Source organism: Vipera ursinii (assembly GCF_947247035.1).
Source record: "Vipera ursinii genome assembly, chromosome: 9".
NCBI lineage: Eukaryota > Metazoa > Chordata > Lepidosauria > Squamata > Viperidae > Vipera > Vipera ursinii.
In genome coordinates this window covers 10,607,763-10,632,189 of record NC_139523.1, presented here as the reverse complement: position 1 = coordinate 10,632,189, position 24,427 = coordinate 10,607,763, and the positions used below count along the sequence as shown (strand labels likewise).

The following is a 24,427-nucleotide window of genomic DNA, read 5'->3' as shown; positions in this document are numbered from 1 at the left end:
CTTCACGGTGCTTTACAGCCCTCTCTAAGTGGTTTAAAGAGTCAGCATATTTGCCCCCAACAATTTGGGTCCTTGGAAGGATGGAAGGCTGAGTCAACCTTGAGCCAGTGAGAATTGAACTGCAGGCAGTTGGCAGAATTAACGTGCAATATTGCATTCAAAGAAGGGACGCGGTGGCTCAGTGGGTTAGGACGCTGAACTTGTCGACCGGAAGGTCGGCAGTTTGGCAGGTCGAATCCCGAGTGCCGCGTAGCAGAGTGAGCGCCTGTTACTCGTCCCAGCTTCTGCCAACCTAGCAGTTCGAAAGCACGTCAAAATGCAAGTAGAAAAATAGGGACCACTACGGTGGGAAGGTAACAGCGTTCCGTGCGCCTTTGGCGTCTAGTCATGCCGGCCACATGACCACGGAGACGTCCTCGGACAAGCGCTGGCTCTTTGGCTTTGAAACAGAGATGAGCACCGGCCCCTAGAGTCGGAAACGACTAGCACGCATGTGCGGGGGAACCTTTACCTTTACCTTTACCTATTGCATTCAAACCACTGTGCCACCACGGCTCTTAATACTTTCAGGCTTGCAAGATTCTATTAACGTAACCTTACTATAAAAATAGATCTTAGTCTTCCTGGTTGTGCCTCTTGTCTAGACTACCTCACAGGACTAACACCGTCTTTGATATGACCACTTCCTAGGTCGAAGCACATGTTTCAGAGTCGATAGAGCATGGGGGAGGGTGTGCATGAAAAAGAAGAAGGAAACAGCCCCAGGGATTTGCTAGTTGATTTTCAACAGGGATGGGTGTCTATGAACAGGCGGAGCTTTCATGGGGTTTTTTTTGGCAATCCCCCACTCCCAGCTCTGGAATTCCCACTTCAGGGATACTCTCTAAATCTGAGTGAGATTCAGGCATCTGGTTTAATCCTCCTAAACCCTCAGTCAAAGGTTATAAACTTCAGGTGACTGCTTTTCATTGCTATTTTGCCCTCATTTTTTTATTCCCTTTCCACAGCTGCTGCTTTATGGATTTTTTTTAATATAAATTGCTTGGATCATCTAGTTTTATTATTTTAATTGCCTTTTAGTCATGGCAATTAGCTGCCAAATATATTATGCCGAGTAGGGAAGATAGATATGTGTGTGTGTGTGTGTGTGTGTGTGTGTGTGTGTGTGTGTGTGAATAAATTGGTCATACCTCTTGAATGGAAGTGTAAAATGATTGCTCATCAGTGTACATAGGAAGACACCTTTTATTCTCGAGAACTTTTTTTGCTGTCCTTCATCCCAACATAATTGGGATGTCCCAGTTATGCAGAACCATGCGCGTCAATAGGAAGCAGTACCAAAAGAGGGTACGGCTAGGAACATTCAAAGAGATAACAGGCAACCTCTGTAGCCAACTGAACTCAGAATGTATTTATAAGTCTTATGTGCCATAGAATCCACTTTGGGAAAAGAAGCAAAGGGTTCTGAACTTGTACCAACTCAGACAATATCTCTTCCCAGTCTTGCCAGGAATTCATTCCATCCTATGTCCTCCAGATCTTCTAAAATGAAAACTTGGGAAATTGAAATAGGAACCTGTCTACACAATGCACTTTCAGTCCTACCTCAAACATTTGCCTGTATTAGTTGATTGATTAGGTGTCATCAAGATATTGTTGACTCTCAGTGACCACATAAATAGATTTTTTTTCCCATGACAATCTGTTCTAACCTGGTCCTTCAGGTTCCAAGGGGACACTTATCACCACTGAAACTCCGTCCATCCACCTTGCTTGCTGGTTGTCCTCTTCTTCTTTTCTTCCAACAGTAGAGAGCTAGGTCTTCATGTAATGTATTCAAAGGAGGATAATTTCAGCCTGCTCATTTGGGCTTTGAGTAAGAACTCTGGTTGGTTGGCTTGATGATCCATTTGTTGGTTTTCTTGACCGTCCATGTTATCCTTAGGAGTTTTCTCCAACACCATTCTCTAACCTGGTGCTCTTCAAATCTGTTGTGCTTATAGTCATTTTGGTGTATTGATTACAACCCTGAGACCATGAGTTCTAGTCCTCTTTTAAGTACAACATCTACTTGGGTGACTTTGGGCCAATCACTTATTCTCAGCCCAACCCACCTCAAGCAATTCTTGTAAGAATACACATTGCTTTATATAAAACAAAAGTGGAATATAAATGTAACAAACAGATAAATAAACAAACAAACAGAACCACCCAGAATTGCCAGTCAGCGTGATCATTGGCTGGTTGGAAACGCTGCAGGTACCTCAGTACTTGCACCCAGATGCCCAACTGGAGAAGGCTCTTCTTTCTTTGAAACTTGAGTTTCGAAACAATTGTCCAAGTCCCAAAAAGGACAAAACTGACTTAGAATCAGGCCTTTTTTTTCTGACCAAGGCTCACATTTAGTCTTAGTGTTACACCAGAGTTTGGAGGCCAAAAACAAAATGCGGTTTGATTTACCTTTAAAATATATTATAAATATATATTTGTAGTTCAAGGTTGAACTGTGGGGTCCTTGGTGATGTCTGAGTTTGGTTGTTTTCTTGCAGATGTTTTGCTACCCAAACTAGGTAATTGCCCAGAGTTGCTTGACAATGAGATGGGCAGCATATAAATTTACCAAATAAATAAATAAACAGGTAGGAGAAAGGGGAGCGGTATACAGGTAGATGAGCAATTTCCCCAAAAAGAAGAGACAGGGGAGGAAAAGCAAAAAGAGCAGATCATATTTAGGAAACTAGATTCTATTTAAAGTAGGGAAGGGAACGTGAATTGCAATAAATGTTTAACAATAAATGTTTAAAATCCACATTAAAATCCTTCATGTATTATTCCTTTCTCAATGCCCTTTGAAGCATTTTAATTAATTCGTCATTAGGGAATGATTCCATGGAATAAATTGCACACTATTAATTTGATGCCCTGAAGACATAGGTGTCAATAATTCCCAGAATCCCCCAACTGTGTTGGCTTGAGAAATCTGGGAACTGCATCCCAATATCAGGTAGGCGAAGCTAATTCAAAAATTCTTTGCACCTTTTTGTTTGTTTAAGGGAGTGATGTCATTTACAGCTTAATGAACAAATGTAATCATGAGTACTTAGGCCTCTTTAATGCTTTTTTGTTTCAAAGGAAGTAGCTGTGTTAATTTGTTATTGCCCAAACAACAAAGAACCCGTGGAATAGCTTATAAATTATAGTGATCTTATGACACTTGTCAACCAACTCATCTTCAGCCTTCCAGATCCTCAGCTCCCAGAATCCCACCACCAGGATGGCCTTTGCTAAAAAATTTGGACAAGTAATGGCAGCATCTGTAGGGCACCCAGACCTAGGAAAGCTGTTTTAAAGAAGAGCATATTTATTATTGCACAATAAGGTCTCAGACAGTAGACTGTTTCATAAGATGCATGGTGTTAGCTGGAAACCATTATCACTGCCTGCTCCTCCTGAAATTTCATTTTCTTCTGTCTTCTTTTATTATTCTACTCCATCCAAGGAGGTGCAGATAATTCTTTTTTCCCAGAAGGGTACTAAGGGCTTGTCTTTACTCCTTAATTTCAGGCTAGCTTAGAACAAATTCAGAATGATGCAGCATAATCAGAACATGGTGTGAAATGACAGCAGAGCATTAGCAGTCCTCGTGACATGTAAAATATCAAAGGAAATTCTAAAATGTCACATAATTGATGGGAACCAGTTCTGGCCTCCCAAGCAAAGCCTTGTTGTCTCTATGAATAGCTTGACTTGCAAGGCTAACCCCTAGAGGTTTTTTTTGACAAGGAGTGAACCCCAGCTTTTTTGACAGATTTGCGTAGGGAGCTGCTACTCCAAGTAACCCTCTGGGATCTTGGTTGGAGAAATCTAGAAGACCTATAGATGGCAACAGAAAGATATAGGTAACTTTTGGCTGTAATCTAGTAGTCATTCAGACTTTTGCAGCCCAGATCATGTAGCCCTACTTAAAAGCTAGTTACAATCAGCAGATGAAAAATTGGCAGACCCACAAATGAATCCTTCCTTCCTTCCTTCCTTCCTTCCTTCCTTCCTTCCTTCCTTCCTTCCTTCCCTCCCTCCCTCCCTCCCTCCCTCCCTTCCTTCCTCTCTCTCTCTCTTTCTTTCTCTCCCTCCCTCCCTCCCATCCATCCATCCATCCATCCATCCTATGGAGCAGGCCTCGATCAAATATGGTAATATCACTCTTGGATCAGCCTAATCCAGGGGTCTATTTGGAAAAATGGCAGAAACATTGTCCTACCTCAAGAGTGATTGTCCTACGGATATCTGTATATTGGTTTACTCAGCAGCCTGCACAATTAACCATGATGGCTGGGATATTGGAATATTGGAAGCCCAGTCACATCTGGATGGCTCTTAGTGTCCCACAGCTGTTTTACATGCATCACTCATCGTCACCCTCAAGAGCCTACCATGCAAGAAAAAAAAGAAACACATAGCACAGAAGAAGCTCTTAGCGGGTCAGCTGCTCCAGTGAGTAGCTTCTCCCTCCCTGTGGGAAATTATCCCTGGATCAAAACTTATCTTTGTCTATCACATCTTCCATAGATTGCAGCTGTTATAATTAGTCTTACAGTGCCATCTGCAGGCTTTCTCCCACTCTGTTTCTCAGCTTCATTGCTGCAGGGATTTGTCAGCCCCAAGCAACTGTCATGGCTCCATCCCTGTTACTTTCCCAGCCTTTAAACACACAGAGATCTATTTGTGTTCTTCCAAATTCATGCCCCACAATGGAACCGACATCCACAGACTTCCAATTAAGGCTTCCGTGCAATCTGTGTAGAACGCCTTGCTGCAGACCACTCTTTTTTTTTTTTAGCTTGGAACTCTCTAGAGGTGACGTGATTATATATTCCAGAATGCCCAGCCAGTGTTCCTGGACCTGTCATCCCAGCACATGTGGAAAGCAAACCTCTAGCTATAGCGTTCAGAACATAATTGAGTTCTGCTGGAGGGAAGGTGTGATCCTCAACTCTGGAAGAATCTCAATATGGCGTAATGGCGTGTGGGAACAACCTTGGGAGAAAGGAGGAGGAGCCACAGACTAACCAAGAGTTAGATAAGGGACAACTGAGATTGCAGAAGAAATGGGGTCACAGCAAACGCCTCAGAAGGGACCCTCCGTAGAGTATAAAGGTGAAAGGGGACAGGGGTACTTGCAAGATTCTCCCCAGAATTCCCCAGCCAGCATGTTTGAAAAACACTGCTCTGAAGTGAAGGCTTGTCCTCTTTTGGACAGTTGGAGGTGAAGAAATTACCTGAAGTGTTCTCACTGTTCCCTTTGATCAAAACTGGGTTTCCAAAGAGGTGGCTGTAGCAGAATGGCTGTTGTTAGGCTTGATGTAAACTGTATGTTTCCTGAGCCCTCTGAAAAGGGAGTGAGAAATCCAGAGCTAGAAGATTAATCCATAGTAAACAAATGCAGATTGTTGCCCTTTGCTAAACCTAAATTGTTTTGCTTCTCCCCACTCATCTTTTAAAGTCTAGTTTGATGTTTTTATCTAATCTGGCCCTCTTCCATGATTGCACCTGAGTAGTTCCTTCAACTTGCTCCATCTTTCTTTCTGGGAAAGCTCTTCCAACTTCCCTAGTAATATTTCCCAGAAATGAACACAGAACAGAGATTTTATGATAACCCAAGAGAAGTTCTCATCTAACCGAAACACTTAGTATATATATACTATATACAGTATATGGGGAAAATAAAATGCTGCAGAGTGCAAATGTTCTAGATCAGTGGTACCAACCTTTTGGGTGCCCGGCAACAGTTCTGTAGAGGGCAGTTTTTCTGTGGACTAGCTTTCACATGCGGCCTGGCTCTTGTGCGTGTTCAGATGGGGCTTCACTCGCAACCTCCTTCCTGGCAGGTTGTGGAACTGTGCCAATCCGTGGCCTGGGTGTTGGAGATCCTTGTTCTAAATGGCCAGCTAGCCAAATATTTTCTAAGTGTTTTTCAAACTTGGTAACTTTAAGTTGTGTGGACTTCAACTCCTAGAAATCTTCAGCCAGGATGTTAGTTTGTTTGGCTTGGACAACAGTTTTCAGTGCCTTTTGAAATACTTTGTCCTCTTTAGATTCCCCACACACACACACACACTCCTAAATAGGGAATTACACTTCTTCAAACCTCAGGGATTTCTGTAATTTATTTATACACTTAACTCTAATGTATTCATGTTTGCGCATTCTTTCCTCTGTCTGTCTGTCTGCTTGCTTAATACATGCATATTTTCTGCATGGCAAAACTCTACTGCAAAATTAGAAAAAGAGCAGATTTCTGTGCACAGATGCATTCCAGTTTGCTTATTGATTTGCAAGAGGTAAAACTGGGTATAAACTGTATAAAATTTAGATAGCTCCCTCACCGCTGAGAGAATCCAGTTTCTTCAAGCTGTAGCTGGTGCCAAGCTGAGATGCCAAGTGATTATGACTGAGGCTACACTTGTAGTTTCAGCAACTGTAGGCTGTCCCAGTGTAAAGTTCCACATGAAAGCCTGATCATATCCACAGATCTAGCCACTGTTCAAGACATAAACTGGTTGAACATCTGGTTGTTTCCAGCAAGTAGACACTTCTTTCTTTTACTGCAGGACAGGAGTGACTAACAAGACCAGTGCAACCCATTCCAAACCACTTCAGGCCTCAGCATGTAGCAGTCAGAAGTTCCCATTATCCCTATGTAAAATCAGGAATAATCTGCAGAAAGCAACTGAAGTGAAACAAGAAGCTAACCAGTATTCCAAGAACTATTGGCCTTATCTGTTAAATCCACGTACATGCCACAGTGCTTCATTTTGATAGTATCTTTTCTCATGGCATACTTACTTGTGATCCTCCCAGTAAGAGTGGGCATGATGTATTGTCCCCTTTGCATTGTGTGATCACAACTGTACCAAAGCAGTGGAAGGTGGTGGTTGATACATGCATGTCAGGTAATTAAGTCAACCCAACTCTTTTAAACCTAATCTTACAGTGCACTTGCACCATGTAATCTGCTTTCAAATATCAATCAAGACAATTTCCTCCTGGGAGCCACAAATCTCAGATTCCAAAAGCACTAGGGTTGTTTTTCTTTTTCTTGGAATAGAAAGAACCAATTGTCAGCTTCCGTCAGCATTTTGTTATACTATTTATTTCCTGCTAAGATACAAATGTTCAGCAAGCCCTAATGAAAAACTATGCCAGAAAAGAAAAAAAAATGGATTAAAATAGATACGATTTTTCCCTGGACAGTGAAGATGGCATAATGGCATAGGCCCAGGTACTATAAGGGGGAATAAATTATTTTATTACTCAACTAGGTAATATCATCAGTGCCACACTGATGATGTTACCTACTTGAGTAATAAAACATCTGCAAGAAAACAACCAGTCTCAGAGAGTACCAGGGACCCCACAGTTCAATCCTGTGGTAGAAATATTCTCTTCTATTGGAGAAGAAACTATCACACACTTTGACAGCCATGGGATTGTTTATGGAGGACATACCACTCCTGGCAAATATATGGGGAAGAAATGGAGGTAGTGACAGATTTTATTTTCCTGGGCTCCAAGATCACTGCAGATGGGGACTGCAGCCAAGAAATTAAAAGACGCTTGCTCCTGGGGAGGAAAGCCATGGCAAATCTAGACAGCACACTAAAAAGCAGAGACATCACCCTGTCAACAATAGTGCCTATACTCAAGGCCATGGTCTTCCTAGCTGCAATGTATGGCTGTGAAAGTTGGACCATAAGAAAGGCTGAGCGCCAAAGAATTGAGGCCTTTGAACTATGGTGCTGGAGAAGACTCCTGCGAGTCCCTTGGACTGCAAGGTGATCAAACCGGTCAGTCCTAGAGGAGATCAACCCTGACTGCTCTTTAGAAGGCCAGATCCTGAAGCTAAGACTCAAATACTTTGGCCACCTAATGAGAAGGAAGGACTCACTGGAGTCCTAATGCTGGGAAAGGTTGAGGGCAAGAGAAGAAGGGAACGACAGAGAATGAGGTGGCTGGATGGAGTCACTGAAGCAGTAGGCGTGAGCTTAAATGGATTCCAAAACATGGTGGAGGACAGGAAGGCCTGGAGGAACGTTGTCCATGGGGTCACGATGGGTCGGACACAACTTCGCAGCTAACAACAACAACACTCTGTGAGACAGTTGGGGGAGAACTTTGTTCACTTACATTTGCTTACACTTACATTATGTCTTTTAAGCAACATATGTAAATACCTCAATATTAAAATAAATATGAGAATGAGGCCAAATCAGACCTTGAGATTTGCAAAAAATGAAGAATTTCCCCCCCACACACTCCCAAAACAGAGGTATTGAAGGCATGGCTTTTTTGAAACTTGCACCTCAGGCATTTTCAGATGAGATTGAGGAAGATCCCGCGTCATCCTGGCAAAGGAGAAGGGGCAGCGCTCTGCATTCCAGCCACCAAACAGCCATTGCACTTGGCTCTTGGATATCTGATCTCACTGGGGGAGCTGTCCCATGACTGGGGAAAAAAGAGAGCCAGCATCGTGGGAACTGCCCTCCATAAAAGTCTTGTTGTAAATATGACGCATCTCGTTTCTTGAACTCCAGCCAATCCATTACAAAACACGAACAGAGGATAATGATGTTAATTTTTGATGCTTGTCCCAGTCATCACATGAGAAAAACCATTTTTTCCTCTCCCACCCCCTCATTAGCTAAATACTATTGCTTCCTTTTTCTTTGAAGAGTAAATGCGAACCTTTGAGCAATATTTGCAAGACTTGAGAAGTTGTAACTTCCTTCTTTCCTTCCTTCCTTCCTTCCTTCCTTCCTTCCTTCCTTCCTTCCTTCCTTCCTTCCTTCCTTCTTTCCTTCCTTCCTTCCTTCCATCCATCCATCTCAGAAAGCAAAAGGATCTTAAAGAAATGATTTGGTGTACAGAAACCAATTTCCATTTTCAAATGGTATGAATAGGCCTACATCCAACATGTGGATAATGAGATCTCTGTGGTGGACATGTTCCATGTGAGGAGACAGTGTGTCTTCTACATTTTACATTCCTTTGGAACTACACACAAATGCCCGTGCTAAAGAGCCATCTTTTTCCAGCAGCTATCAGCCAAATGCTGCAGAGTGGATAAGCTGCTCAATTTACAATTGCAATAAAGTTCTCCTTTCTCTCAATCTTTCCCAAACCAAACAAATTATGTATCCCATATGATTTGGGTGAACAAGAAAGCCTAAGGGGAGGGGTTTTTTTTGTTCAGGACCTCCAAACACTTTGTGTGCTACAAGGAGAGTTTAAATAGAGGCAGGCATGGAGTATTTAAAGGCACAAGTATAGCCTCGGAAATCAGACCTCTTGGGAAACAGGACAAACAAAATTAAAAGAATACCCTGTTATTGATGGGGTGGACAATTCTTTCTGATGGAGCTGCATTTTTTCTAAAAGCAGAAAAATTAGGGAAGAGATAAATTGATGAAGTTCTCAACCATCATACTGTATTTCTTCCTTGCTTTAACTGGAAGGAGGGGAATGAAAAGAAGGAAGGAAGGAAGGAAGGAAGGAAGGAAGGAAGGAAGGAAGGAAGGAAGGAAGGAAGGAAGGCAGGAAGGAAGGAAGGATCCTTCAGCCAGTCCTAAAACAACCACCGGAGAAGCAAATAATATATTAGAGATACAAAATGTTTGCTATAGATTAAATACAGATGCAGCTAAAGAAATTAATTTCCTCCATTCATTTGCCATATTAATGAATCTGGATAAGCTGATTGTGGTAACAAGAAGCAGATCCCCCTGCAGCCTCTCTCTTCTGAAGAAACTTTACAATATTAACTCCTCTCCACCCCCCCACCCCCCAGTATCTATGATGTTGATAGCTAAGTCTTTTGATCAGTTTGTCACTATGAAATTCCTTAGGCCCCTTTTTCCCCCTCCTCCTCCTCCCCCCCTTCCCTTCCCCTTCTCAGCATAGACTATTTATCTGGAGGAGGCAAAGCTTCCTGAATGCTAGAGAAGCGGCTTCTTGAATTATTTTGATCAATAAAAAGCTTTTGTCAGACCTCAATATCATAGGACATTGAGAAATTATATGGCTCAGTGGGTTAGGACGCTGAGCTTGTCAATCAGAAGGTGGGCAGTTTGGTGGGTCGAATCCCGAGTGCCGCGTAACAGAGTGAGCGCCTGTTACTCGTCCCAGCTTCTGCCCACCTAGCAGTTCAAAAGCACGTAAAAAGGCAAGTAGAAAAATAGGGACCACTACGGTGGGACGGTAACAGCGTTCCGTGCGCCTCTGGCGTCTAGTCATGCCGGCCACATGACCATGGAGACGTCCTCGGACAAGCGCTGGCTCTTTGGCTTTGAAACGGAGATGAGCACCGGTCCCTAGAGTTGGAAACAACTAGCACACCTGTGCGGGGGAACCTTTACCTTTAAAATGCACACACACACACACACACACACACACACACACACACACACACACATATATATATATATATATATATATATATATATATATATATATATATATATATATACACACACATACATATATATATATATGTTGTTGAGCAATTTGCTGCAGTTGTTAATTAAATCATGAAGTTGTTAAGCAAATCCAGCTCTCCCCTCCCCCCTTGGTTTTGCTTGTCAGAAGCCAGTTGGGAAGATTGTCAACGCTGATCACATGGCCCTGGAATGCTGCAACCATCGTAAATACATGCCGGTTTTCAAGCGCCCAAATTTTGTCCACATGACTGTGAGGATGCTGTGAAGGTCATAAGTGTGAGGATCGGTTATAAGACACTTTTTCAGTTCCATTGTGACTTTGAATGGTCAATAAATGAATGATCACCAGTCAAGGACCATGACTGTTTGAAGTTACAATGCTGCTGACAAAAGTTACTTAGGACCATTTTTCACACTTACAACTGTTGCAGTGATTAACAGTGGCAAGCAAGGTTGTAAAATGCAACAAAACTCACTTAACAAATGTCTCGCTTAGTAAGAGAAATTTTGGGCTCAATTGTGGTCGTAAGTCAAGGACCACTTTACTAGTAGGTCAGGCTACTCAGCCTGATTTAAAGACTAGCTGAAAATGTGCAGGCAGTAATATTACTACAAACTCTTCCATATATTATCCAGCCCAGGGTCAGGGAGAAAAAGTAAGAAAAGAGAAATGAAATGGAAATGAAGAAATGATGCAGCCCTTCGGAGCACAACATACCCTCCAGCCTGCAGCTAAGATGCAGACCAGTGCGATTTTCACACACCTCATTGTGCTTCAGATATCTTTGGGGCATCCGATCCAAAGCTTTGCACAATCCTGTAAGAAAATTGTGTTCTGCTCGGCTGCAGTGGGTTGGCAACTCATTCCGAGGTTTCATTAAAAACAGAGCAAGAGGCTCAGGGCACACCATGATACACCATAGTTATATATTACCTGATGTTTTGTTTTATGGTCCCACTCAGCTGGAAAAGAGAGGAAAAGGGGGAATACGGAGTTTTTGCAAAGAAATTATCTTGCTGGGTTCTGGGGAGGGCTGGGTGTCCCCCTAGTCCTTTCCCATTTTATGGAGCAAGGATGTGGGGAAAATAGAACCGGGGGTCGATTCGTCATTGCTCGCGTTAGCCCCTGGACACCAGGCAACCTTTGTAATCTAAGATGGATCTCCAGGAGATTGAACAATTTACAGTAGATCAGGATCTGCTTCCCCCTCCTCTTGTTGAAAGGTATCTTTCCAGCATCAGATGTTGCATTCTCCGTGTCTCCACATTGCCCCAAAGGACCAGCATGTTTTTTATTACGGCTTGCCGTATCAGATTCATATCCATCCTTCCAGATGGAAAACATTTCAGCCATTTGATGTCGTAGCGATACAGATCTTCTTAAGGGGACGTTGGGGTAAGGGGAGCCAACATGCTGGCTTTGTGTTGTTGGAGGGGGGGGAAGAATCTGAAAATACTGCCTGTCTTCCTTCGGAACTCCGCTGGTGGCTGCCAAGGGAAGAAATTCAGTAGCTTCTTGCCTGTTTTAGCCAGAAGAGTTTCTTTGCTGACTGTTCTGCCTTCTTCGAACAGACAGGAGGTAGAATGGCTTATACAGAATAACAGAGTTGGACGGTCTATGGAGATTCTAAGTCATCCAGTCATGGTTGTCCCAAAGGTGCTTTTCCAAGAAGCTTCTTGGATGAGAAGTGAGACGTCTTCAAGGAAAAACAAAGAAAGTCCAGTTGCCTTTTGAAAAGAAAAATTCTCCTTGTTCTAGGTTCTCTCCTTCAGTACGTTTCATCCATATACGTATAATGGTGCCCATAACTTTGAGCTTAAAGACCAAAAGGAAGTTTCTGAAGCAAAAACAAAGTCAAAGTCACAGAATGACGGGCAGTTTAAAAATAGAACTTGGAAGAAGGAACTTGGCTTTTTGTAGGGAAACTTAAAAGCCAAAAACAAATAGCTCCTATGAAGAGGCTCAGAGTTGCTACAGGTAGTGCTCAACTTACAATCACAATTAAGCCCAAAATTTCAACTGCTAAGCAAGGCAATTTTAGGCGAGTTTTGCCACATTTTTTACCTGTTTTGCCACAGTTGTTAAGCAAATCACTGCAGTTGTTAAGTGAATTATGAGGTCGTTAAGCAAGTCTGGCTTACCCCATTGACTTTGCTTGTCAGAAGCCAGCTGGGAAGGTTGCAAATGGTGATCACGTGATCCCAGCATAGTTCAGCAACTGTCATAAATACATGCCAGTTGCCAAGTGCCTGAATTTTTATCATGGGGACTATAGGGATGCTGCAATGGTTGTAAGTGTGAAAACCAGCCATAAGTCACTTTTTCATTGCTGTTGTAACTTAAGTCACTAAATGAATGTTGTAAGTAAAGGGCTAGCTGTAAATACTGTACAACAAGAATAAAGACATAAAAAAATTAACTGAAGAGAATGCATGCAAATATTTATTCCTTGTGAGCTGGATGTCAATGCTGCTAACATTGAATGTTATTGCAAAAAGCTGCAAACTCCATCCTGCAGTTTCTCCCCAAACAACAACCCTGTGAGTAGGCTGGATTGAGAAAGAATGGCTGGTCCAGGATCTCCCAGTAAACTTCCAGAGATAAGGTGGGCTTTGTCATGGATCTCCCCAGTCTAAAGCCTTAGCCACAATATCAGAACGGCCCTGGAGATTAATTCTGTTACACAATGTTGATTGGGCTGCCTAGACTGCAGCGGCTGTTTTGCAAGGATTTCTCTCTGAGGGAATTCCCCTCACCACAAATACATGGCCGAGGGCCAAATGGGACTTTTTTTTTGCCACATGTCTTTGGTTTGGGACACTTCCAAGGACAGTGTTCACAAGCTGCATCTTGCAATGGATACAGGTATCGCGTGCCATAAGGGAAGCAAAACTAGAACTTGGTTGAAGTTATGAAAGTCATTCAACAAGTAGCTCAGTGGTGTTGAACCAGCAAGATGCCTCCAGGAGGCTAGGCCCTCCGTTTCTTGCACCCTATGAAGGGCCATGGTGTGGTATCATGGTTAGAGAGTTGGAAACAGATTGCAAATACCTGAGTACAAATCCACGCCCACCTATTAAACTCTCAGTTGGTGATTGTACTAGACAAGAGAGTACAGGTAGTTGTTGATTTAAAGCCATTTGCTTAGCAGTTTATTATAAAAAAGATGTTGAGATTTTGGAAAAAGTGCAAAGAAGTGCAACTAAGATGATCAAGGTCCCGGAGACAAAAACGGTTGCAGCATTTGGATTTGGCTAGTCTGGAGAATAGAATAGAGTAGGGGTGACGATAACAGTATTCCAATATTTGAGGGGCTGCCACAAAGAAGATGGGGTCAAATTATTCTCCAAAGCACCACAAGGCAGGACAATAAACAATGGATGGAAAAACAATCGGGGAGAGAAACCACCTGGAATTAAGGAGAAACTTCCTAGCAGTGAGGACAATTAACCAATGGAACAGCTTGCCTTCAGGTGCCTTCCCAATTGGCTTCCAACAAGCAAGGTCAATAAGGGAAGCCAGATTCGCTTAAGAACTGTATGATTCACTTAACGACTTCAGTGATTTGTTTCACAACTGTAAAATAGGGCAAAACTCACTTAACAACTGCGTTGCATAACAATGGAAATTTTGGTCTCAGTTGCGGTCATAAGTTGAGGACTACCTCCATGCATCTTTTCTGGAGTTCTCTGAGCTGACCCTGAATATGTTTTCTGACTTATTCCCTTCTCCCCTGCTTTTTTCAGGGCACAGGCAGAAATTGGAAGAACAAACGAAATTCCAAGATCGTTATGGAGACCTGGAAAGGCTTCGGCACTCTATGAGGGTCACTCCGACGACAGCCAATTCTCGGGGGTCCCTGGCTGCCCCAGGGCACTTTGGTACACAAGCTCAGAGCCAGATTCAAGGTAAGAGTTTTGGTTACTTATGAAGTGTCCACAGAGTATAGTTAAAAAACTCAAAATGGCTGTGACAGTGCGATCAAAGTTCTGCCTATTTTTTCATTTGCATTATGTAAAAAAAATCAGGCTGAGTCTCAATTACATCACTGTGGTCACCATTTTGATTTTTGGGGTCTTTGGTGCTCTCTGAGCTTGGCAGGTGTTCTTGCAGACAAACTAGGTAACAACAATGGTTCACCTGTTGCCTACTTGGATAATGAAACATCAGCAAGAAAAGCTCAGAGAGCAGCAAAAACCCTCACGGTTCAACTCTGAGCTGCAAATATTCTCCTCTCTCCATATTTTGATTTTTATTGAACCATAGTTTATGGACCTCCCTACTTCTTTAGTAACCAAGAGCAACATTTGTAGTAAAACCTTGGCCAAACAATAGTTTAAACCAAACTCTTGTTTGAATAGCATCCAAATGCAGCAGTTTGGCGGGTCGAATCCCGAGTGCCGCGTAGCAGAGTGAGCGCCTGTTACTCGTCCCAGCTTCTGCCAACCTAGCAGTTTGAAAGCATGTAAAAATGCAAGTAGAAAAATAGGGCCCACTACAGTGGGAAGGTAACAGCGTTCCGTGCGCCTTTGCCGTCTAGTCATGCCAGCCACATGACCACGGAGACGTCCTCGGACAAGCGCTGGCTCTTCGGCTTTGAAACGGAGATGAGCACCGGCCCTAGAGTCGGAAACGACTAGCATGCATGTGCGGGGGAACCTTTACCTTTACCTTTATATCTATGTGCATTGCTGGGCAGCATTTGTTCCCTCTGATGTGGCACAGCACGCGGCTTGATATGAAGGCTGGCGAATTCTGGTAGTTGAAGTCCACAAATTTTGAAAATGCCAAGATTGAGAAACACTGCTTTCAAGTAGGTCGTCCTCATTTAGCTACCAGAACTGGGAGTGGCCATTCACTCGTCAAGCAAGCAGTAAATGAAACCACCATTTTGCTTCAGCTTTACAGACGTCGAAACGTAGGTAATGAGAGGAGTATCAGATGCAAGAAATCAGAAGCCAGGATAGAGTTGAACAGTACTTTAAGTTTATTTCATGCTACCTATTCAGAAAAATCTGATCTACTGATTCTGTACTACAAAATTGGCGACAGATAAGAATCAATGGACTTTGGGGGGAGGGGACTGCACTTATGTCTCTTATGGAGCATCAAGGAGAGATCCAGCCTAGAACTAAGGAGAAATTTCATGACAGTTAGAACAATTAATCAGTGGAATGACTTGCCTATTGACATTGCACCAACACTGGAGGTTTTGAAGAAAACATTTGTCTGAATTGGTATAGGATCTCCTGCTTGAGCAGGGGATTTGACTAGAAGACCTCCAAGGTCCCTTCCAACTCTGTTATTCTGAATCAGATGCCAAACTGATAATGTATTTGACTCCACCCTCTAGTTCAGCCTGGTCATCTCCTACAGGATTGGTTGCAAATTTACTTTTTCATCACAGGTGTGAGTGCAAACAGTCACTGTATGAGGCAGTCATAAAACAAGCATTATCTATAACAATAAATGATTAAGGTCAAAAATGTGCAGAAGATAGAGGAAGAAGCTATATTTTAAGTTAAAGTAATAGTAATAGTAGTAGTAGTAGTAGTAGCAATAATAATAATAATAATAATAATAATAATAATAATAATAATAATAATAATAATAATAATAATAATAATAATATTTTTTTAAAAAAAAAAGTTGGAAGGGACCTTGGAAGTCATCTAGTCAAACCCCCTGCTCAAACAGGAGATCCTATACCAATTCAGACAAATCTTTTCTTCAAAACCTCCAGGAAACCCTGTCCAGTCTCTTCTTAAAAACTTCCAGTGTTGGAGCATTCACAGCTTCTGGAGGCAGGTCATTCCACTGGTTAATTGTTCTAACTGTCAGGAAGTGTTTGTTAAGTTTGAAAAGTTTATGCTAGCATGGATCCAAATATGCTCCTTTACTCTGCATTCTCCTTCTCTTCCCTCCTTCTCATTTTCCTTCTGTCTCCCTCCACAGTTATCTATATGGGTAGCACACCTTGCCAGATGCAAGGATACGTCAAAGTTGCAATGAATGAAAAGCCCAACCGGATCCATTGTTGGATTTTTGTGGGTCATTTGTGGGGTGTCCTCTGTCAAGATATGTGCAATGGAGGGGAACCTCAGGATTCAGGATCCATTTAGCAGAATGAGCTGGATCGCTCTCAGATGCAGCAGAAATGGCTTATTTCATTTTGAAGAAAGCAGTTATGCTTTGGAAAAATACTAGTAACATTTATACAATAATCAGCAACAGGTTTCAAAAATCATGATTACAATTTCTTTAAACAATAATTCAATAGCATTGGTCTCTGCCTGGGAAGACCACGCAACAATCTTAGTAGCTTTGCCTTTATACTAACCTATCTACAGCTTCATAGAAGAGTAAAATGTGTGTGCGCGTGTGTATATGTTATCATTTATGAGAGTTAAGCATGAGAGGAATCATGTAAAGAGAACAAGTGTTTTAATGGCACCAGGAAAATCTGCAGGGTATGGTCAAAAAGTCAAGATGATGACCATACCACAATGTGACCAAAGATCCTCTTGTTTTTTTCTGTATACTATGCCCACCATTTTGATTTTTTCGGTGACACCTTGCAGACAATGGGGCAGGTGCTTCACTTATCTACAGCTCTTTAAAGCAGCTGTATCTTTTCCAGAGACGGATGATGACTGCAGACAATTTGACAAATCAGTGCTACATTGGTGTCCCACATGCTCCAAAGCACTGCTTCAGAAGAACTCCTGAGGCATTGGACAAAGTAGCATCTGGATTCAGCTGCATTGATGCAGCCAAAATGGTGATACATAAATGCAATGATGTAATCATGCAAACACCACGATTTTGTCTTTGCAACCAGGAAATCTCAAAGGCATGCACATGTTATATGTTCCCCAACTGCTAATGTCCATAATAACCTATTAAATGACCAATGCCTCTTTGCAGCTTGGAAAACTCCCACTTTAGGGGCACCATCAGCAAAACGTCCATGTTGTACAATGAGGCTTTTCCCCAGGGATATATTTCTTGGTTAAAAGGACAAATGGGTACATTTTTCCTGGCTTCCCCACTGTTCTCCACTGATTCACTTCATCCAAAACTGATTTGCTTTCTCTAAAATGCAAGCAGGCTCCTACACATGCATTCTTAGCTTCAAAAGTTCCATGCTACGGAACTTCAAAATTCGGTATGTAGGTTTTCTGCAGAATAAGGCATGCTGCAATATGTAGAGTAATGTTTCTCAGCCTTGCCAGCTTGAAGATGTGGGGGTTTCAATTCCCAGAATTTCAGAATTCTGGAAGTGGAAGGCCACATACCGTCAAGTTTCCAAGATTGATAAACACTGATGTAGAGATTAAGAGTGGAGATGATCCCCTCCTCCCACAGTAATTAAAGGTTATCATGCAATTACATTGACAATCCTCCACCTGAATACATCTTGCACTGAGCATGTTTTCCTATCTAAATTTAAGGATTAAAGAACCATTCATAAGTTACACTAGGATTCCTCCAGTAGACCCTAAACTCTTAGTACTGAGACAGTGTAGTGAAAGACATGCGTGTTAAATCACTTGATCACCGACTGCCCAGAGGTGGATTGCCTTTCTATTTAAATCATAGCAGCGTTTTTCCATTTTTACCTTGGTGTGTAGAATGGTCAAAGGAAACATCTTCTTTTCTGGTATTACACTGCCTCTCTTGTTTGGAAGCGGATAGGTGGTCTTCGTGCATTCCTTTCTGCCAAAGTCACTGCCTGGATCTGGCTTTTGCAAAATTCTCTCTTCAACCTCTAAAAGGATTTCCCCCATCTGCTTAATTTGGCAGCTGCAAAAGAGTTTTCCAAAGCAAGCTGGTATTAATGAAGGGAAAGTGACTTTTCTTTCAGGGTCACAGTTCCTCCTTCCAGAGAATGGATGGAGCCTAGATGATCTCCTTGGTTTCATTTCTCCTCTCCTTTGTATTTCTTGTTCAGTAGCCCATTGATGTACACAAGATTTTGAAAGCTGTCTTATTGCTGTAGGAAATACAAAATAAGACCATAAGATCCTCGGTGTTTTCGGAGCATGGTTGATTTCTTGCAGGCCTTTCATTTCCCAACCAGGTAACATCTTCAGTGCTATTTTACCCAGTTGGGTAATCACATAAAATTCATCGTTGGCTAAAAAGATGAAACCAGGGCCTACTTTAAAGCAGAGCAGTAGAGAAACACTTTTCTGTCTTCATTTTTTCCCCCAATTCTCCTTCCGTGTTGATGCAAAAGAATTTGCACTGAAATTTCTTCCCAAGGAGAAGAGAATCTCAGTGACCTTCTTAAGGGCAGATTGTGTTGCGCTTGCCCTGATGTAATGCTAAGATGGCCAAGAATGAACGCGGAGATCTCATTTCATTGCATACCCATCTCTTGAGTCACCTGCAGCTTCCCATACTTCTGTTCCAACTTACATCAAGAGGTGATGTGAGTTCTTTCAGATTGGGAAACCCTACAGGGAGTCCTCAACGTACAACCACAACTGAGCCCAAATTTTCTGTCATTCAGTGAGACATTCATTCAGCGGGTTTTGTCGCCTTTTACGACCATTCTTGCCTAAGTTGTTAAGTGAATCACTGCAGTTGATAAGCTTTTTTTTACCTGGTTGTTAAATGAATCTGGCTCCCCCATTGACTTTGCTTGTCAGGAGGTCGCAAAAGGGGATCACGTAACCCCAGGACACTGCAACCGCCATAAGCATGAGTCGGTGGTTAAGCATTTTGATCCTGTGACCCTGGGGGATCCTGCAATAGTCATCAGTGTGAAAAACGGTCATAAGTCACTTTTTTTCCGTGCTGTTGTAACTTTGAACGGTCACTAAACGAGCTGTTGTAAGTTGAGGACTACCTGTACTGAATGTTGCTATTAGGATGCGGAGGAGAAAGCACCTCCTCCAACAGCAAAGTGGGTTCAGAAGCATAACTGAGAGAAATTTTAAATCAGTTCTCAAAGTTCCTGAGAAAATGGTGGCATTAAAGGAGATTTCTGTTGCGGGGAAAAGAATACAGGGAGTTTTCGCCTAACAACCATTCGCTTAGCATTTAACTATCCAGAGTTACACTGGTACTGGAAAAAGCGACTGGTCCTCGCACTTACAACCATTACAGCCTCCCTGTGATCACATGATGGTGATCCGGGTGCTTGGCAACCATCGTGGGTAATTGCATCATCTATTGCTCCCGCGATTGCCAGTTGTGACCTTCCCAACTGGTTTCCAACAAGCAAAGTCAGTGAGGAAGCTGGCAGGAGGTCTCAAGTTGCAATTGCATGGTGTCTTGTTTTACAGCCGTGGGAGAGTCTCTGAACAATGACAACCAGGACTGCCAGAACTGCTGCCACTAAGTGGGGTGCTTAATGTTCACTTGGCTTAGCAATGGAGTTGTTGGTCCCAACTAGGGTTACTAAGTGGGGCTACGTGTGTTGTAAGAAGCTAAGAGGCAGGGACAGCATTTAGCTTAAGAGGCAATGAGAAGGACAAGAGTCCAACTGTTTTGTTTTGCTTGATAGATTTATATCCTAGCTTTCCTCCAAGCACTTAAATGGCACTCCTAGCACTAATTTGTTTTTTCCTACAACAACAACTTTGTAACGGTGGTTGAGCTGACTCACCTTTCTGTTGAGACTCTGCTGACGATAGGTTTGAATGTAGGCCTTTCCAGCCTTAATCCAGCTACCTTAGCCACTCTGCTCTGCTGCTCTGTTGCTTGGACTAAAACATTCAGATCCATTTTCCAGTCTTACGTTAATTTTCAACTTTACTTTTCTCCCCCAAATCAAATGGCATTCTGCAACCAATGAATAGCCTGAGGCCTCATCCAGCTATTTTTGATTTTCCACGTGTCACGTTTTTCATTCCTTCTAAAAAGCCTTTGTGTATTTTTGTGTTTCTGCAATCTTTGAGGTTGTCTCAGACAGATTCCTTCCCCCTTCAACATTGGGTTCTGCTGTTTAACTACAGCAGGCGTGACACTTGAAAACCTGAGCTTGCAAGGGTATTCCTCAGCACGGGAAGTGCGCAGAGCTAGCCTTAACACCGTATTTCGTATTTCGGTTCAACAGATTTCCTTCCCTTCCACTAACGGAGTTGGGGTTGCCATCCAATCCTGGGAGCAGAAGTGACAGACTGATGGTTTTAACTGCTGGGCCGTTCATTGGAAATCTCCACTGGGTTATTGAGAAAAATGTGCAAGTTGTCCTAAGAGTGCTGATTCTTGTTGATTCTTCTTCCATTTCCTTCTTCCCTCCAGGCACAAGGGAAGCTTCACTACAGTTGGGGAGCCCTGCTGGTAAAGCAGATTTCAAAATGCAATGTTGGTTGGCCTCTTGCAAACTGGCAAAGCTTCCCCTTAGTGGCTGTGCATCCTTGCTTTCATCACATGCTTTCCCTGAAAGCATAGGAAAGATGGCCTAGTGTAGGGGGTGTCCAAACTTGGCAACTTTAAGACTTGCCAGCATGGATGGCTGAGGGAATTCCTTGGAGTTGAAGTCCACAAGTCTTAAAGTTGCCAAGCTTGAAGACCTCTGGGCTAAAGGGCAATCCCACTCCAAGCATAACACCAGAAGGGCTATTGGCCTTTCAAGAGTTCCTCTCCAGTTTTCAGACCTATAAGCACATCTGGAATTTTGAATGCTGTGGTTGTCAGGATCTGTTCATTTGCAAAAGGGTCACAGGAGCATGAATACTCAGAAAATCAAAAAAATACGGCACCAGGTGGGGATCTAGACTTCACATCTGGCCAACAGATTGAGCAGGCAGGTGGACATACATCAACTGATTACAGGTGCATAGGTCAGTTGATTTCAGGTGCTGAAATCAGATGAGTCACTTTTCTTTCAATTTTACATGCTAGTGCCGATTTACAAAGGTTGGTCTGGGTAGGTACCAGAATTACAAAGTTGGCAGAGACCTTGGTGGTTTTCTAGTCCAACCCCTTGCTCAAGCAGGTGACCCTATACCAGTGATGGCAAACCTTTTAGAGTGCCCAAACTGCAACCCAAAACCCACTTATGTATCGTCGAGTGCTGGGTGGGTGTGGCCCATTGGGTAGGTGTGGCTATGGTGGTAATGGCAGAATGGGTGGGACTAAAAAGTTCAATCAATCAATTCCAACTTTGCAAGATCTTCCCCCCCCCCCAGAAGTTGAAATTGATTGAACCTTTTTTTTCCCCACATGGTGGAGGCCTAAAGCAAAAAGGTTTTATAAAACTCAGCTGAAGGCCTAGAACTGGGGCAACAGCATGCATGCCCACAGAGAGGGCTCTGCGTGCCACCTGTGGCATGTGTGCCATAGGTTCGCCCCATGGCCCTATACTATATCAGACAAATGGCTATCCAATCTCTCCGTTAAAAACCTCCAGTGATGGAGCACCTACAAACTCTGGAGGCAAGTCGTTCCACTGATCAATTATTCTGTCAGGAAATTTCCCCTTAATTCTAGCTTCATTCTCTCCTTGATTACTTTCCATTCATTGCTTCTTATGCAGGTGCTTTGGAGAATAGCTCCACACCCCACTTCTTTGTGGCAGCCCTTAGATATTGGATCACTGGTAAATTAGTGGATGCCCAATTTATGCAAATCTAAAGCCTCCTCCACCCTTTTGCTCTCCCTTGCTCTCTTTTTTGAATGAAATATACATGCCCATCCTGATCACAACAATTCTTGATGACTGTATGTGTGGGGAATAGGAGTTCTGAAGTAAGCAGGCATTATTTTAATTATTTCAAATGGGCAGCTTATGAGTCAGGCAATCAAACACAATTTTGGAATATTAACTAAAGTTTAGACTATTTTCAGATGTGTTATTATTGCTGTGATTATTTACAAAGTCTCTACAATGTTCCGAGTGCTGCGTGGATATTAAAAGATCAAGCTAATCCCTGCCCACAGGCGGACAACATAATAGACACAAAACAAAAATTGAAAGAAGCAGAAAAAGGGAAGGCTTTGAAAGACTTGCTGCTTGAGAAAGACGAAAGAGTCTTATCCTGTACAAAGTGTTGTCTGTAATTTTTGTAAACACTTTGATTAAAAGCCATCTTTATTTAAACAACGAGCTGATTAATCAGGTGAAATATTTTTAAATGATTGTGTTTAATCAATTGAAGATTGCATCTGGGGTGGGAAGTGAGATTTATCCTGGAGGAAGGTTATAGAAAACAGAGAACACAAGGGCTTTGGGAGGGGAAAAAAACCAGAAGGAAAAGAAGAGGGGAAGTCAGCATAAACATTTATGTACGGGTGTTAAATCTCTCTCCTGTTTATCTGTCAGTCAGTGTAACTTAGTCCAGAAAAGCAGACAGCGATTTTAGGAATGTATGAATGGCTGGCTCTGATCTGCCTCATTGTCTCATGGATGAATATTTTGGGGGTTTTGCACAAATATTTCTATCTGAGAAAGGAACAAGGGGAGCTTATAAGGAACATAGGTAATTTCCCTCTGGAAACTAAAGGGGGCTGCTAAAATATTGTCTGTGTTCCTTGATGCCAGTGTGGTTGCTTCTGATTGCTCATGTGTGCAATCCAGTTATGCATCTTGGTTGTTGCTCTAGAACTGCAAAACATGGAGGTCCATGGCCCAGATAGCCTCTCTGCTATGGTATTTCCAGGTGGCCAATTGTGCATTGCCCAAATGTGTATATTTGAAGATATTGAACTCCAATAATAAAACTTACTGAGAACACTAATATATAATAAATAATGGAAATTGCACTGATAGTATACCCATAGTAGAGAATATTTGGTGCTCAGGATTGAACTATGAAGTCCTTGGTGCTCTCTGAGCTTGGTAGTTTTCTTGCAGACATATTATTACCAAACTAACTAACATCACCAGTGCACTGATGAAGCTACCTAGTTTGGGTTATGAAATTTCTGCAAGGAAACAACCAAGTTCAGAGAATACCAAGGACCCTGTAGCATAGCCAGTTCAACAATTCCCATAATTCTTTTGGAAGCACCATCATGGGAACTCACGGGTTGGCAGACCATCTCTACAGTTGGTGGGGAGTAACCTCACCTGCTTATCTTTTGATAATATAAATGTTTTGAAACTGGCCTCATCCACTGTGACAACCACTGTATTTTGTGAATGGGAAACTCTGGTGCCAATTTCCAGGTCTTCTCACCAGCCCCAAATGTGGTCAACATAAGAACTACATTTTCTCCAAAGAAAAAGGCTGTTAGCTTTGATGACCATCGGTGGGGAGACTAGCGTGCCTCCTTGACCAGTCAGTTGGCCACAGTGAGAACAGACTGCTAGACTAGATAGGCCATGATCCAATCCAGCATAGGGTTGCTTGTGCTTTTGTGAAATAAAATAATGGCAACCTTTTATTTAAAAAGGACGAAGCAGTTTGGAAAGTAGTGCAATGCAGAATTCCTGCTTGGTGCTGCTGAGAATGGGCAGCCCCCAAAGCATTGACATGATAGTAGCCAGGGCAGTGACCTCTGTTCAACACGCATTCCTCACTTCCCAGCTCCCTGATCCAAAGTGTTGCCATTTCCGTTGATAGATTGGGTCAAAAACGCAGCGGGTGCCATACTTGCTCTCACAATGGCTAAATTCTTACTTCTAAATGAGTGTATTCAGTTAAAGCAGCAGCTGGTGCGATTTCCAGAAGAAAATAAACATTTCCTTCAAATATTTTGATTGGCAGCAAGACAAGCCAAATACTTGCCCTCCAAATTGCCAAGAAAGAAATACAGGAATGCGCAAAATCCAAAAATATAAATCGGGCCATAGTAAATTTTTCAGAAGGAAGCAATAAACGTCTGTGGCTTTTTTTAAAAAAAAACCTGTTATGATTGAACTGGTAGATTTTGCTCATGGTTTAGGTTGGGTTAGGAGGATGGGGCAGGATGGAAGAGAAATGGTCATCTCCAGCTGCATATGGAATGAAAAACCGGAAAAATAGTAGCTGCA

The 24,427-nt window shown here is 42.5% G+C and overlaps 1 protein-coding gene across 3 annotated transcripts in view; it reads left to right on the top strand.

The window, feature by feature from the left end:
- The window catches only part of RUNX3 (RUNX family transcription factor 3), a gene marked incomplete at its 3' end in the record, with an annotated part of 235,263 nt that overhangs the window by 197,665 nt on the left and 13,171 nt on the right, over positions 1–24,427 (top strand). For all 3 annotated transcript variants that reach the window (XM_083369776.1, XM_083369777.1, XM_083369775.1), the window contains one exon: positions 14,241–14,402. In XM_083369776.1, the coding sequence (XP_083225902.1) occupies positions 14,241–14,402 (162 nt within the window). The remainder of the gene's footprint in view (positions 1–14,240; positions 14,403–24,427) is intronic.